The 16,386-nt window shown below is 41.4% G+C and overlaps 1 protein-coding gene across 4 annotated transcripts; it reads left to right on the top strand.

Moving 5' to 3' along the window:
- Window positions 1-42: 42 nt before the first annotated feature.
- UBFD1 (ubiquitin family domain containing 1) lies at window positions 43-14,079 on the top strand. Of its 4 annotated transcripts, none has more exons than XM_043979031.1 (7): window positions 43-229; window positions 673-987; window positions 2,079-2,287; window positions 4,458-4,523; window positions 4,732-4,837; window positions 7,435-7,517; window positions 9,478-14,079. In XM_043979031.1, exons 1-7 carry the CDS (start codon window positions 205-207, stop codon window positions 9,586-9,588), a joined length of 915 nt encoding a protein of 304 aa, XP_043834966.1. In that variant the 5' UTR covers window positions 43-204; the 3' UTR covers window positions 9,589-14,079. The 4 variants fall into 4 exon arrangements, 3 of the variants coding, with proteins under 3 accessions (XP_043834966.1, XP_043834965.1, XP_043834964.1); XM_043979030.1 differs by lacking the exon at window positions 43-229 and adding an exon at window positions 6,729-6,763 and having other exon boundaries at window positions 387-987; XR_006354211.1 differs by lacking the exons at window positions 43-229; window positions 7,435-7,517; window positions 9,478-14,079 and adding exons at window positions 5,015-5,117; window positions 6,729-6,747 and having other exon boundaries at window positions 387-987.
- The last annotated feature ends 2,307 nt before the right edge of the window (window positions 14,080-16,386 follow it).

Here is a 16,386-nt window from a genome sequence, read left to right as displayed (position 1 = left end):
CGGGAGAACTGGTGAGTCTCTATAGGAACCTCCACCTGTTTCCGGTGGGCGTGTGTGTATGTGTATGTGTATCTGTATGTGTGCGCGTGTGTGTACGTATGTGTGTGGGGAGGGGGAGAGTACGGGCCGAGACGGGGGCCAATCTCGTCTGCTCGGCGTTTCCCGGCGGCCCCCTCGCTACGGTGGGTGTTGTACACAATCATCATGGCGGCGGCCGGAGCCCCGGATGGTGAGTACGGGGGGCAAGCCCGGGGAAGAGAGGACTGGCGGGCGGGCGGCCCGGAGCGGGGGCTGAGGAGGCTGGGGGCGGAAGGGAGCGGCGGAGCCCCGGAGGGGAGGGAGAGCGAGCGGACCGCCCGCCCGCGAGGGAGGGGACCGGGGCCGGCGCCGCGGGCTCCCCGCGAGGGGCCTGTCCTGTAGCCTGAGCCTGGGCCCGGGCGGGCGTCCCCGGGCTGCGCGGAGCCGAGGGAAGGCAAGGCTAGGGGGCCGGCCCCGCCCCTCCCCCGGCGTCCCGCCCGCAGCCGCGCGCCGGGCCCGAGATGCCGTCGCCGTCGCCGCCTCCTCCAGCCTCGGCTCAGTCCGTCCGTCCCTCCGACGAGCAGCAGGAGGCCGGGGCGCCAGCACCGCCGCCGCCCCTGCCTCGCACTCCGGTGGGTTTCGTTTCGTGTTTAGAAGTCGAGGAGCCCGGCATGGAAACGGATGCCCAGAAGCTGCAGCTCAACTGCGTGGACGCCGAGGCCGAGACCTCCTCCTGCACCTCCTCCTCGTCCTCGGCTGCGGACGCCACGGCCAAGGGCAGCCCGCAGGCTGACCAGACGCAGGGGGGCATCGCCGGCGGCCAGGCCTCGGTCAGCAACGGCGACGACACCGACGCCGAGAAGGAGCTGGTGGACCTGAAGATCATCTGGAACAAGAACAAGTACGACGTGCGGGTGCCCCTGGACAGCACGGGGGCCGAGCTGAAGCGCAAGATCCACTCCATTACAGGTGGGTGTCCGCCTCCGGACAGCCGCCTGACCCGCCGACAGGGGAGCTTCTCGATGGCTATAGCCGTCGCGTTGGGTAGCGGCTTGAAAGTTTGCAAAGAACTTTACAAATATGTCATTCTACCCTCACGACGGCCCCGGGAGGGGTGTGTGTGTGTGTGTGGAGCCGGGGGAGAGGAGGGTTTACGGTCCCCACTGTATAGACGATAAAACCGAGGCCGAGAGCGGTTAAGCAGCTCTCCAAGGCCCACACAGCTAGAAAGGGGCTGAAGTCAAATTTGAATTCAGGACTCCCTGACTCCGGGTTCACTGTGCCCTCTACTGCCCTCTAGCTGCCTCCAGGGTGAAAAACTTCACGTTCTGGCAGGGCCTGGGCGCTGTGGGCAACTTGGCTTTGGCCCTGGGACAGCTCCTTAAACCAAGCTTCTTAAACCTGGGGTCTGGGTACTTGAGAGCATGCCTATGTGTTGGGCCTATGTATGACTGTGTGCCTGTGTCTGTCTACACGTCTTTATTTCAATATGATTGATTTCCTTTGTAATCTTATGTATATTATGCATTTAAAAACATTATTATGAGAGGGATTCTTCTCTGAGAAGAGATCTATAGGTTTCACCCACTAGTCAGAAGGGTCAAAGACTTCTCCCAAAAAGGTTAGAAATCCTTGCTCTAAAACAAGTAACCTTTGCTAACAATAATTATAATTAATTTTTTTTTAGCTGGCTTTAAGGTTTGCAAAGTACTTTACAAAAATGATTTCATTTAATATTCTTCCCCAAAAAACCCATGAGGTAGATACAGTTTTGAATCCTCATTTTACTGAGGCTTAGAGACATTAATAGACTGGCCCAGCATTGCACAACTCATCAGTATGTGAGGCAGGATTCAAACCTAGGTTTTACTGATGTTTGAGTCCCAACATTTTATCCATTGTGTCCCCCACATGCCAATCTTATGGGTGAAGGGAATTCCCTGAAGAAATGGAATCACCAGCTTGTCCTCCCATCTACCACCACCCAAAAAAATCCTAATTAAATTGGATAAATGCAAATAAATTCACCGTTGGTTTTATTCTTCTCTTCCATACTTAAGGCTTACCACCTGCCATGCAGAAAGTTATGTTTAAGGGACTTCTACCTGAGGAGAAAACATTACGGGAAATCAAAGTGACCAGTGGTGCCAAGATTATGGTGGTTGGATCTACAATAAATGATGTTTTAGCAGTAAACACACCCAAAGATGCAGCACAACAAGAAGCAAAAGCTGAAGAGAGTAAGAAGGAGCCACTTTGTAGGCAAAAGGTTGGTGACTTATTGATTGTTGCTGGTGCTAAGAATTTGGGATTTGTGTCATTTCTTGGAGCCTGGCCTGTTGGTTTCATTCTTCCCTGAATAAGCTTTTTCTTGGCTATCATCCACTATAAAAATCTGAAATTGCATTTTGGACATGTTGCTCTAAAGTGAAGTTGAAACTGACTTTTGCATCATTGTTTCTTCAGTTATAATTAGTGTTTTCAAGGACAAATCATATAAAATAAGGGAACTTCACATTCTGTGTTGTGGCACTCTGGGCTGGGAGTAATGATGTCTTCTAATATACCATGACATGACTCTTACAAAAAAATGAGTTGGTGACCTCCAAGCCTTTTCAGATGAGCATGAAAACAACTGGAAGTAAATAGACCCAGGTTTGCTTTGTTAGGTAAAATACCCAGAGTTCTGGCAGCCAGAAAGAATAGCTTTCATTTCTGTAAGACATTCCCTAAAACTGTGAAGTTCCAGATGTATTAAAAGAGGCAAATGAAACTTTGTGTATTAGAAATGTACATACACTGTAGAGTTTACCTGACCAAAGTAAATCAAAAGTTCTTTGTCCTTGATAATTGTTAGACTGACAGGAGAAGGCCATTTAAAACTACATTTAGGTAGGTTTTGTCTGTCCTTAATTCAGTACTCTCCTAGCTCTCTGTTCATTTTATTTAATTGTCTGTCCTATGTCTTCTCTGCATCTTTTTTGCCATAAAAATGTGTAAATCCATGAACACACATACACTCCTAATAATTAATGCTCTAATCCTGTTTATGTTTAACATGTATTTTTTGTGAGCACAGTATTCCCTTAAATACAAGGTTTGTGTTTTTGACGCTGACTTAATAAGCCTAAAGCTTTTCCCCATAATGTAACCTTCAAAAGGTATATATGAAGCATGATTCAGTTATGCTGTGAACATACTGACTTACTCTCCTGGTGCAAGTTATGAGGCATTACATTGCCTAGTGAGAAAAACCCAACCCTTGGACTTTTTTTCATTCTCTTTAAGAATATGTTAATGTCAAGCTCAAACATATAAAAACTGAGAAGGAATGAAAAATAATTATTCTGGCATCCTTGCTGCTCATAGTTAGGGTTAGATTCTTTCATACTCTGAAGATTTGTCTTAGTTGACAAGTACTTTAAGTAATAAATGGAAGAAAGATGACTTAGGGGGAATGGTGAGGCATTGTGTCTTCTGACTCATTTAGTAAGCATTATGTGAACAAGCTTAAAGTGTTGGTGGGTGGGTAGAGCTTTCTCTGACTTCCAGGCTATAGATTAGTATTCTTAATTCATATTAAAGCCATTATACCTGCCTCCAAAGTCTGTCATAACATTAAACCGTCCAAAAATAAGACAGGCAAACCACTTTCCCTCCCCCCCCCCCCCCAAAATCCAACCATGGACTTGAGTTCAACTTGTAAGGAGACTTTCTCCATACTTTTAAAGGTTTAATCAAGTAAGATTTAGTTATTTGTAGTAGTCTTTAATTTGCAAAGTTTGGAATTGTCATACTATGGTCGTCTTGTATTTGTTTCAGCCAGACACATTTTATATGCTCGTTTTTCCTGATACTTAACTCTGGGTGGGTGGGTGTGTGTATGTGTGTGTAAAATATACATATTATAAATACATATTATCTTGAGGGAGAAGAGAGAGCAGTGAAACAGGAGTCAGGGAACCCAAGTTAACTTGGGCTAGCCTTAAAGGATACTAAAAAATTTTTTTTAATTACTCTCAAGTATTCTAATATCTGGAGTCCTTTTATTTGTTTTTTGGGGATTTTTTGTGTGTTTGTTTTGCTAGGCAATGAGGGTTAAGTGACTTGCCCAGGGTCACACAGCTAGTAAGTGTCAAGTGTCTGAGGCCCTATTTGAACTCAGGTTCTCCTGAATCCAGGGCCAGTGCTGTATCCTTTGCGCCACCTAGCCACCCCTTTTTCCTTTTTTTTTTTTTTGTTTGTTTGTTTGTTTTTGTTTTTTGTTCTGGAGTCCTTTTAGACCAAAATATTAGGATTTTTTTTTTTTTACATTTGACTTATCCAGGAATTTCAAAGTGATACATTTTTACATTTGGGGGATTGTAAGAGCTATGAAGAAGTAAATACCTCACTTCAGGCATGTTTCTCTGCATTGTAATTTCTGATTTATGTTCTAGCAACACAGAAAAGTGTTAGATAAAGGGAAACCTGAAGATGTGATGCCTTCTGTTAAGGGTGCCCAGGTAAGCAAAGCCCCTTGACCCATTGTGGTCATTCTGAAATCATGACCAGTCCACTGTGTTTGGTTTCCTGAGCTTTCCAAACTCTTCCTCCCCTCACTGTTCAGGAGAACAGGCTTCATTGCCTACATTCTATAGCTTGGTCCCTTCTTTGCTGTTCCTTTTATCTATGACAGTTTTCACTGCTACAACAGTTTTCTTATGTTTCCAGGAACGACTGCCAACAGTACCTTTATCAGGCATGTACAATAAGACAGGAGGAAAAGTGAGACTCACCTTTAAATTAGAACAAGATCAGTTGTGGATTGGCACTAAAGGTAATCTGCTATTGACATGTTTTTCTTTCTTCAGAATCAAATTGTTTCTGTTGCATATCTGACCCTTGTTCTAAACTAACCTCTCTTTATTGTACTCTAGATATTATTGTTTTATTTACTCTTTTACACACAAGTTCAGTTGTACCCTTTTTTGTTATCTTTTCAACCTCATGTTAGTGCCTCCCGATGAAGGATTTTCTTTCTAGGGCTATTAAATTGCCTACTAAGCGAGTGAGACTTCTGTGCTATATAACAGGAAGCACTCTGGACTTGGATTCAGGTGAGAACTGGCTTTGAATCCTGCTTCCAGCACTTAGCTTGTGTGACCATAGACAAGTCCCTTAAAATCCCTGAGCCTTAGTTTCCTCATCTGTCAAATGGGGGTTATACCTGCTTTTGCTGTGAGGGTCAAATGAGGTTATGTGAAAAGCACCATTATAAATGTCAGCTACTATTAATTATTGGCATTATTCTGTTTAAACTATGTCTTTGCACAGGTGATCCTTAAGTAAATAAAGAATACCTCCTTTACACTGATTATCCCATGGCAGCTCTCCTCCCAGTTGTCCCAGGAGGAAGAGATTGGGGAGAGACTAGGAGATCCCTAGGATACTGAAAACCCCTTTTTGTCAAAGTAGATGGCCCTAGGCTATTATGAGTGCCCTTAGACCAAGCCTTATTGGTCTAATAGCATCATTTGATGTCAGGTCAGATCATAACCAAGGTGCCTTGTACTGTGCCATAGAAACCTTCGGAAGCTATCTCCATTATTACACAGCATCAGCTGCCCCATCTTGTAAACTTGTCAGGATAAAATAATTGGATTTCAATCTGGGTGATCCTAGACATCAAATTGAGTGCCAGATACCATCATACTGTTAATTCCTAGTCTGGGGTCACTCCCCAAGCAGTTGACCTTCCAAAGCATACCTTGATGGAATGTTTTTCCTTCAAAACTGATTTCATCAGTGTAGACAGTTCCCCTGTGAAGAAACAGGTGGGTGGGTACCCAGGGTCATCTAGTCAGTATATGGCAGGGTCCAAACTTGAAACCACATCTTCCATACTCCAAGACCAGCTTTGTCCACTCTACAGAACTATCTCACTTTGAATGGAAGCTTATATTTATGTAGAGCTTTATAATCTATTTTCCTCCCAACAGCCTGTAAGATAGAGTAGTGCAAGCACTAGCTTACAGATGAGAACTCTTAGGCTCAAATTGTAACTTGTTGAAAGTCACATGCCCAGTAAGAGACAACTGGGATTCACACCTGGATTCTCTGATTCCTAGTCGAGTGTTAATTCTGTTAAGTCCATTCAATAACATCAGAGCCCCACTACTAACTTTTTGAAGGGAAAATGTGTTCGATGGTAACTGATTTAGACAATATAAAATAATGTTATAGCTGAAATGGACTTTAGAAGTTTTCTATTCTAACCCATTCGTTTCATAGATGAGGAAATCAAAGTCCAAAGTAATTTTTTTTTTTTACCACTGGCACACAGGTAATTAATTAGTAACAGGACTTAGAACCCAGATCTCTTGACTCCTAGTTTTTCTACTGTCTTTCCCTATCATTTTTTCCCCTTGTCTCCAGCTATTATATAAATGTTTTGTGTGTCTGTCTCTGTCTGCACATACTCAATGTGCTCTGGGTCTCTTTTCACTGTTGTTTCATCCTCTCGAATATTTGTCATTATGTTTCTTCACTGCCCTGCCTTTCCTCTCCTGCCATCCTACTTGCTCCTGTCCTTACTTGGCTTACCTTTGTATAGCCTCATTTTACTCCAGTTGCCACTCACTGCCCTCTTCTTTTCTCCTATTTGACCACCATTCCTAAAATTGCCATAAAACGTCTTTGGCCCATGTGTGATGCATGGTATCTGGCAGGTGTGTGCTACATGAACTCTGAAAGATTTTTTAAGGTAATTTTTAATGTGTGTGTGCATGTCAGGGGTAGGGAGGAGGCAGGGAAGAATGGGAGGCAGTTGCCTGGGGCATATTTCTGAATAGAATAAGATCGGTTTTAAGGGCAGGAGGAGAAGAAATGATTGGGAGATGTCCCTAAATGAACATCCTTAGGAAGTTTGGGTCTGTGTCAGTTTAAACTGTTTAATAAAACACCTGTTCCTACCTCCCCTCCCCTCCCTGACCAAACCTGCCCCAGGCAGTAGAAGCACATCACACATCATTGGGTTTATGCAATAAGCATGCAAACAGTACTCGGTTATTGAACTAAAAACTTTTAAAAATTCCATTGGAGAAAATTTTGTCCTTGTTTTTACAAAGATGGACTAAATACATATTGCCAAACCTGTTCATTACCTGGTGTTTAGATGAGCTAACTGAGCAGTTTTCTGTTTCTAGAGGGTTTCTCTAAATAAGGCATTACTTTGTACATTTGATGAAAAGGTTCTATTTGACCTTTCTTGGAGAAGAGAAAGGCTGTAAGGACAAGCTTTTATGGGTGGAGGATAGGCTCCCTAGATCAGGGAGGGGAAAGTATTAGAACCACAAGTATTGTTAGAGAATCATATGTCACATGTACCGAAATTGGAGTGTCATTTAATAATCAGCATAATTCCTTTTAACTTAGAGCGAACTGAAAAATTACCCATGGGCTCCATTAAAAATGTGGTCAGTGAACCTATTGAAGGACATGAAGATTACCACATGATGGTAAGTAAGCTGCTGGCTTAGTAACAAAATATATTCAGCCTTTAATTCCACCAAATTGACACTTGGAATTTTTGTCTGCAAAGAATGAGAACTGAGTCCTCAGAATGTACCACTACGGTGTCCTTATGTTTCACATAATCCCACTTCACAAACTTGTCCCAGAGCAGATCATTTTCTGTTTTCTCCCCTACGTGGGCTTCAGTCCTGTTGGTATAAAATAGGCAGATTTTTCCACTTGTCTCCTAGGATATGTGTTTACTAACCCTTGTATTTGCACAATTTTGCTTTAAGACCAAATAAAATAGACGTGAAGAGTAGCATTGGCTTGGGGATTTCACTTTCAAGTTTGAGCCAAAAATAAAATACTAGTTTGGTATAAGGAAGTACTTCAGGCAGTCAACTCTTTGCATGCTGCTAAGTAAGGTATGTCTATTATTTTTTTGCAATCTGCGGACAACAGTGATGTTGCTGTAAGAGTTAAAAATGCATAGCAGTGTGCTTTCATGTGATTTGGGGGCGGGGGGGGGGGCACTAAACAAACCTGCAGATCCGTATTTTTTGTACCCAGATACTAATTTTAAATCCTTCTTTGAATCCAAATGGGTTTCTTTGAAGGAATCATAACTAAGACTACACTGACTGAAGTGAAGGATGAAGTCATCCTGTGGCTAATTTAGCAAATCCTTCTCTTTTACAGAAATGGTCTGAAGGAAGGCCACTGAAATAATGCCCACAGAGCCATGTTATGGTCTTGGCGGGGGGGGGGGGGGGGGGGGTGGTGGGGTGGTGGCAGTGAGGGTTAAGTGACTTGCCCAGGGTCACATAGCTAGTAAGTTTCAAGTATCTGAGGCCAGATTTGAACTCAGGTCCTCCTGAATCCAGTACCCATGCTTTATCCACTGCGCCACCTAGCTGCCCCGACATACTACATTCTTCATGGAAACTGAGTGTGGGGAGAAAAAAGGCCGACTTTAAATAATGTTTTCTCTAAATTTCTTGGGCATTTGTCACTGGATGTGACCAAAGTAACAGTGGGAGATTTTTTAAAAATTTGTCTGCAAATCTTCATATGACTTAACTGTGGAGATTGTTCAGGATTTTTCACCTGTCACATCATAAATGTAACAACATTAGCCCCTGCCCCTCTGAAGGGATTAGGAAGGGCATAAATGTGATTCAGTATGGAATGCTCTTTATGAATTCACATTCAAGACTGATCTGCTTATTGTAGGATTGTGGAGAGGGAGTAAGGAGTGCAACCTGGCCACCTTCTCATTCTAAGGATGAAAGGAAAACAGATGTTTCTAGCCTGCAGCCAGGCAGCCATACCATGACTGCTTTCTGCTTTCATTCTCTCTATCTTCCTCCAGCTTCCACTGGCACCATAACACTGGAAGAAGAGTAGAGCTTACATTGAGCTTCCCAGACCATACATTTGGTTTCCACCCCTCCTCTCCCCCTGACCTTTGACCAATTACTTGCTACCAGGTGATTTGCAAGAGCCCATAATTAACTTTGTCACCTTATCAGGGAATTGATTTAGAACTACTGCCCTTTGTAGCTTTTCAAGTGAGTTTTTTAAATGAGCTTTTTAAAAGCTTCTCAAAGAAGGGTTGAAGTCCTACTCGAATTTAACCTAAATGACACCAAATGGGTCATTCCTGCCTAAAAATATTGTCTATTACCATGGAGAAACCCTAAATCTGGGCTTCATTCTTTTCTTGCTGCTTTGAGCATTATATTTGACCCAAGAATTCTACCTTTCTTTATCTAACCAAGAAAGACTCTTCTAGAATGAAATCACAGGTCTAAAGGAATTTGCCCTTTTTGAATTTTGCTGGAAGAGGAGTGATTCATTGTTAGTGCTTAGTCAGAAAATTTTTTTCCACAGTGTATTAGGATCCTGCTTCTTTGGTCTCCTGGCTCTGAAGTACTGCTTGGTTTCCTTTTTCCCTTTCAGGCATTTCAGTTGGGTCCCACCGAAGCCTCTTACTACTGGGTGTATTGGGTTCCAACTCAGTATGTGGATGCAATCAAAGACACTGTGCTGGGAAAATGGCAGTATTTTTGAAAGCACTTTCACCTCTGGCACAGGAGACTGACCCAAAGTGAAGGACATTGCTGGGAGAGGCCTGCAACATGCCCGGATTTCATAGTCCTGGAACTTTTATTAATTCAAATCTGAGGAGATATTGACTGAAGCCAGAGGTGATGTACTTTCACCATTAGTTTACTTTTAACTTAAAATTGCAAAATCCCTTCCCTTCAGTCAGCTTCAAAACATATTTAAAGTGAATACGGTGGAAATCAATAAATCTTAATTCAGAACGCGTTGTGTGGAATACTCTTAAGTGTTCTGAGAGTAGATCTGCCAATTTCGTTTAAAACAAAATGATCAAAATATATATCTGGGTTTTTTAATGTGATTTGAACTAAAAATATTTTCATAAATCTTTGGTTGCAAATGGTTAATTTGGGCTGATTTGTTGTGACAGAGTTTGAGGCACATTTTTTTTTTAATTTTCCTACATATAAATTGTAAATGGTATGCAAAGTTGGAGGGGGGTTAGTAAGCCATATTTTTCTGGCCTTTGGTTCAGGTTTGACCTGAAACTTCCCCCTCCCTCTCAACCTTCTCCCTGCTCTCCGCCCCCCCCCCCCAAAATTGAGCTTTTTATTTTTTATTTGTAAATCCAAAGATGACTTACTTTTCCTCTTCTCTGTATTTTGCTACCCCTTCACTTTTCATTTCCTGTGATCATTTTGGTTCTTTCTATTGTGATGCTGACTGATCACACAATGGGGGAGGGAGGACGAGAGGGAATTTGGAGGGGACACACCATTGGGTTTTAAAGGTCATATCCTCCAGATGCTCATTTTGGGGCATGGTGACCTCCAAGTCGCTCCCATCTCTCATTCTTTTTGAAAACCTACTGCTCTTGGCAAAGCATCTTGCCCCTGAGGTTCCAGGTTGCCACGCAGATCACCTGCCACCTTTTAGTGGCTGGCAGAATTGAGCATCAGTCCTAAAGTTCCCCAGACTATCTTGGGTATGATTGGTCCAGTGTCATAACAATTCATAGCAGAAATGGGCACCAAGAGTCCTGGAGGTTTTTCTCTGACATGGCCTACCACTTCATTGTGTTGGTTCATTTGGCCACTGGAGTAAAAAATAACCAGGTTTGGTTCACGTGTCATGTGGTGATGAACATTCCTATTTTTCTTCGGACATCATTAAGAAACAATCTTAGGAAGTCTAGCTGTAACTTGAGTCATGCTTCCTCTTTCTTTTTTGTCATTCTGCTCACCAGCCATTAAGTTCAAGTGTCCTTTATCTCAGGTTCAGTCACACTGACCCTTTCTATCCTGGAAAGGTGCTTGCCATGAGTTGATGATATTTAAAAGACAAGACTGACTCCATTGGACCAGCATCACAAGAATCGCCCTTCTCACTTATGTCCCTTGTGCTCCTGGTATACTTGGTCAGCTTTTTTTGATGGATTGATAACTTCTGAAGCTAGAGGGAAAACTCCTGTGCTTTTTCTCTTTGCTGTTGTCTTTGAAATCCCCTCCTCTCAGATGCAGGCCTCTGGGCTAGGTCTCCAAGCTTAACCTGTCAGCAGCGGCACACCTGACCTGCAGGTTTTAGGTGGCTCCCTTCCCAATGTGTAGAATATATTTTAGTGTGTGTTTTTGACTGAGAATGACTATGCAGTGTAAGCCAGTTGTGAGAGCTGTTCTGTACCCTTCATGTCTAATGTGTAGTTTGGGAGTCCAGCTCACACAGGAAGAATAATCTGCTGCTTATTATATTGCAGTTGTTCCCTAAGTTATTTAATGTATAGGAAAATCATTTTATCGTCAGTAAGGGCATAAATATTGTATATGTGTTGGAAGTTTCTTAGAAACTTTGTTTCCATCCTTTGAAAGTAGCAGTAACTGCAGCATTTGTATATCAAATTGTATATCAATGTTCAGTTTCCCTAGCAGGGAGACAGTTATGGTATATGAAGGAAAGTCTGTATGTCCTACTTCTCAGCAGCCCATCAGTGCTGCATTGTACAGCTCTGCAGACCAAATAGTAACATCACAGCTAGCATTCTGGCATTAGCACGGTCTTCGTTTTCACTCTCTCTCTTCGCTGTATTCATTCCTTCATCTAGTGATGTCATTTGAACAAACATTTATTAAAACCATGCTGTGTGTAGAGCACTGTGCCAAGCACTGGATAAGATATGGAGCTTTGATAAAATATGGTCCTTGTCCTCACAGGTCATAGATAAAGCCTAGTATTCTCCATTTCCTTGTTAAACCCACCCCACTTGCCTCTTCTGGGAAAAAAGTAATCCTTTTCTCCACCCTGCTTGCCCAAAATAATGCTTTCAGAGCCACCATGGCATCACCTATGTTGTTTCCCTTTATACTTTGGATAGCCCATGCTCTGGTGTATCACCTCCATCCAGCTGAGCCATAGTATTAAAATTGTTCAAGTTATTCTCTATAATTCTACCCTGTTCCTGAAAACCAAACTGCTTATCTGCCTATGGCCACTACACTAAAGTAGGATTTAAGTTTGGATGAGTGGTTTTGTTTAGGGTGTGTGTGTGTATATGTGTGTGCGTCTTTTTTTTTTTTTTAAGTGAAATGGTGCTTTTTCCTCCAGAAGTAATTATCTATTATCTTAGAATAATGTAAGTTACACCTTTTTCATATAGAGCTGTACATAAGAGCCAGAGGTTTTAGGATGCCTATTACAAAGCTTCCTGTATTTGTTAGAGAACATGGTAGGATTGTCTAACTATATGGATGAGGGGTTTGTAGGTAGTTCTGGGGAAAGATCTGTCTCAGGGAGAATAGAAATAGAATTTAAAGGAAGCTATGAAAAAGGTGTTTGATTTAAGTCTGTGCCCCTTTTGGCATTCTCTCATAAGTGTTACCATCTGTGACTGACCTCAACAGGTTTATTCAGCCTCGTGGATTTTTTTTTTAATCAAATTTATATACAAAGTGGAACCACAGTTCCTCTTAGGGCTAGGGTAATGGTTCCTTTCTTAGTATTATTTCTTTTTTTTTTTTTTTTTTTTGCAGGGCAATGGGGGTTAAGTGACTTGCCCAGGGTCACACAGCTATCTTAGTATTATTTCTATAGTCAATTCTTAGATCTTCTCCCCACATCCCCAAATCTGTATGAGAAAAGAAATTTCTTTTTTCTGAGTTTGGTTGATTTCCCTGACTGTGATGAGGTGCATATAATAGCCTAAGGAAAGGAGAATAGTTTAATCTATCCAGGCTTCAAATTTTGTTTTGCTTTCCCTCCCCCACCCCTAATTTGTGGGGAAGATAGTGAAAGTTATAGCGTATAAGTTGATTTCCTTGGAAATGAAAGGAGAGCACATTTATCATTTGAGAGACTGGATGCTCTTAGCTTGATGTCTCATTCATTTCAAAGATTGTTACATGCTTCCTGGACTTTGTGTTCTTTGCAGAATATTAATGTCTGACGCTCTGTTCCTATATGTTCTTACAGGCATAAAACCTTGGCATTTTATAAGAGGCCAAGATACTGAGATCACTGCTGAGGGCTGGCTACTTGTTATTCTTTCTATCTCACTTGGCCTGCTCAGTCATCCTAGAAACAAGAAAATCTATAAAATTTGGAGCTTTTTGATATCAAGCAAATCTCTTACTCCAATCTGGAACTTCTCCTGGTAGCACAATTTAAATGAAATTGGACTAAGCTAAGGATGCACTTTGTTGTAATGCTTGGGCACAGTCTTAGAGAGGTGGATTAGCAGAAGGCCAAGCCTTCTCTCTCTAATGAGTATGGTGCCGTTATTACATGGACTTCTTAGGGAGTTGCTGCTTTGCATTAAAAGGGCCAAAGAGATGAACTTTCCCACATTGCCACATCTGTAAAAAGTTGCCATATTCCAACAAGAACTCTTTCTTCTTGTTCTAGTTCTAAAATGTGTCTATTGAAGCAAACCCAAGTGTGATGTCCTAACTCCCTTCCCCCTTGTTTGGTGTGCCAATTAAGCAGTGCAGGGCAGGATTTCTTTGGGCAGACATCATTCACAATTTGTTTCTTTTTGTTGTTGTTTTCAACTCTGGTCTTATTCATCCATCTTGTCTTAGAGAGATTTTTTTTTTCCCTTGGTGTCATGGGGCTTACAGAAATTCATCTCCTGATAGGTTTGGTTCCTCTGAAGTTAGGGGGTCAGGAGAGCTGTGGTGATGCAGCACTTGATGGCTTTACCTTCTAGGCTAGGTGTGGCTTCAGTGATTGTGATTTCTGACTGCTTTCTTACTTTCTAAGCAACTTATTTTTTATTTCTCAAAAAGAACTTCCGCTGCAGAATTATTTGAAAATGAAATAGACATAAGTACCACTTGGATGGTATTTTTATTTTATTTTTAAATAATCAAATGCCTGTTTGGGGGTAAATGAAAAATATTTAGTCTATTAGATTTGCACTGCTGGATTTTTTAAGTGTAATCTCTACTGGTTATCTCATTGTTTATTCTGTAAGATTAGTCTTACCAATTAAAGTTTGATAATTAATTCTGTGTCTTTGATTTGTTTGTTTATCTTCCACAATGAGGAATAAACTGGATGTACTTCTGTTGGTAATCAAACTCTCCCAGCAACTGAATGAGTCCAATTCAAGTCATCAAGGGAGACAAATGGGGCGAGAGCCATCTTTTTGCCAGCTTTGACTAACCATGTTCTAGTAAGAGAAATACACTATATCTATATCTATATCTATATCTAAATATGGGAGCATGATCGTTATTTAGGCTATAGGATAGCTATATCCATATGATAGGTACTGTATAATTTATTGTCTTTAATATATGTCTACTAGATGCTTGGGATGCCTAGTTAATTGATACTGTTCTTCTTGTTGAATTTATAGTCTGACTAGATGCTAAGAGGAGAAAGATAAGACCAACCAAATGTTTGGGGCCCTTGTATAGAATCTAGCCTGTCTTCAGATTGGCTTCACCTTGAACCCAGTCTAGTTTGAGAAAAATATTTAAGGCCTTTTAACACCATTTGGTTTGTTGACTCTTATTTTCAGGTAAGATGGAAAAATAACTCCCTGCCTAGATATAGTCTGCCTCCTCAATTTTATTCAGTCAAGTTTTCAAACTATCTTACAACTACTTTCAACTAAATTTCATTTACTTTTATTCGTAGTGTATACTTAACACATGTCTGGTAATTGTACTTTTTTTTCCCCTTGTTCTTTCCAAAGGTCTTTATTTCCAAGTGTGACATTACATCATTTGGCCTTGACTAACTTTTAATGGTCTTCTGAAGTTGGCTAGCCCAATCCTAGTAATTGCAAGAGTGGATTGGAGAAGGGAGGTGGTTGAGTTAATCTTTGAAGCATTTCCTGAAGAGCTGGGCTTTTGACCTGTGATTTCATTCTTTCCACAAGTATTTGAGCATCTCCTGTGTGCATAACTCTTTGGTGGACATAAAAATTAAAATCATAGATCACCAAAATGTGTTTAATGTGTATGTATGTGAAACAACTATAAGGTAACATATAATTCAGCCATTTATGAAGCATCTGTGTGTACCAAATGATTATTGGGGGAAGGGAAGAAAATACAGGATTCAGGTGACAGTCCCTCCTTCCCTCATAGTTTGTGGTGGAATACTGCCTACAAGAGAACTGGAATGCAAAATAAAGAAGAGCCCATTGTGGGATTAGTCAGGAAATTTTCCTTGGTCAGGTGAGTTTCAAGCACTGTGTAAACCTAAAGAATATTCTGGGATTCTCTCTTTGGCCCCATGGGACAGTTTATAAGAGAATGTGACTTTTTTCCTAGACAACATCCTAGTTGTCTTAAATGGCTCTGAAAATGTCTTGTGAGGAGATCGGTAGGCTTTAGTGAAGTGCTATGGGACTACTGGTAAGGAATGTTGCATATGCTACCAGACATGGATGATAATGTTGGTTTTACTTAACTTTTTTTTTTCTTTGCTGCAAGGCTTATTTGAAGTAGGTGGAGGCATAGATGGAGAAATGGCTGATAAAAAAATGGCATCTATGAAACTTTTTTTAATTAGGAGGAAGTGGCCAAATACCAGATATGAACAGAAGATTAAAAGGGTTGCAGAATGAAAAGGGGCAGGTAAATTTCTCTAGGATTTTTGTGATATTTTAGCCTCATATTTTGTCAGCCATACTCTATTCCTCCCACTCCGATACTTCTAAATATAACCTCCTCACACCAATAAGAATAATAGTTAACATTAATATAGCACTTTCTATGTGCTCAGCATTATGCTAAGAGCTTTAAAAATATTCTCTCTTTTGATTCTCACAACAACCCTGAAAGGTAGGTGCTATTATTATCTCCAGGTTACAGATGAGGAAACTGAGGCAAATAGAGGTTAAATGACTTGCCCCAGGGTCACACAACTAGTAAGTGTCTGAGGCCAGATTTGAACTCTGGTCTCTCTGACTCCTTTATCCACTGCACCAATATTAAAGACTTTCATCAACTTGTCTTCAGCCTTTCCAGTTTCTTCTGTCTACTAATCAATCTGTGCTTGGTGACAGTGGAAAAACTGTCTCTTTGTCTGACCCTCACCACAATTTTCATTGTTTCCTCTTCATTTCTCTACACACACACACACACACACACACACACACACACACACACACACACACTCTCTCTCTCTCTCTCTCTCTCTCTCTCTCTCTCTCTCTCTCTCTCTGTCTCTTTTTCTCTCCCAAGATAAGATACATTCTTTTTTCAATTTACCCTGTGCATATATATTTTTATAACTACTAGGAAACTTTCCCATATCTTCTTGAAATATGGCATATGTAGAAGGGAAATGCAACAT

This window comes from Dromiciops gliroides, chromosome 1 (genome assembly GCF_019393635.1).
Source record: "Dromiciops gliroides isolate mDroGli1 chromosome 1, mDroGli1.pri, whole genome shotgun sequence".
Taxonomy (NCBI): Eukaryota; Metazoa; Chordata; class Mammalia; order Microbiotheria; family Microbiotheriidae; genus Dromiciops; species Dromiciops gliroides.
This window is presented reverse-complemented; position numbering and strand designations above follow the sequence as displayed.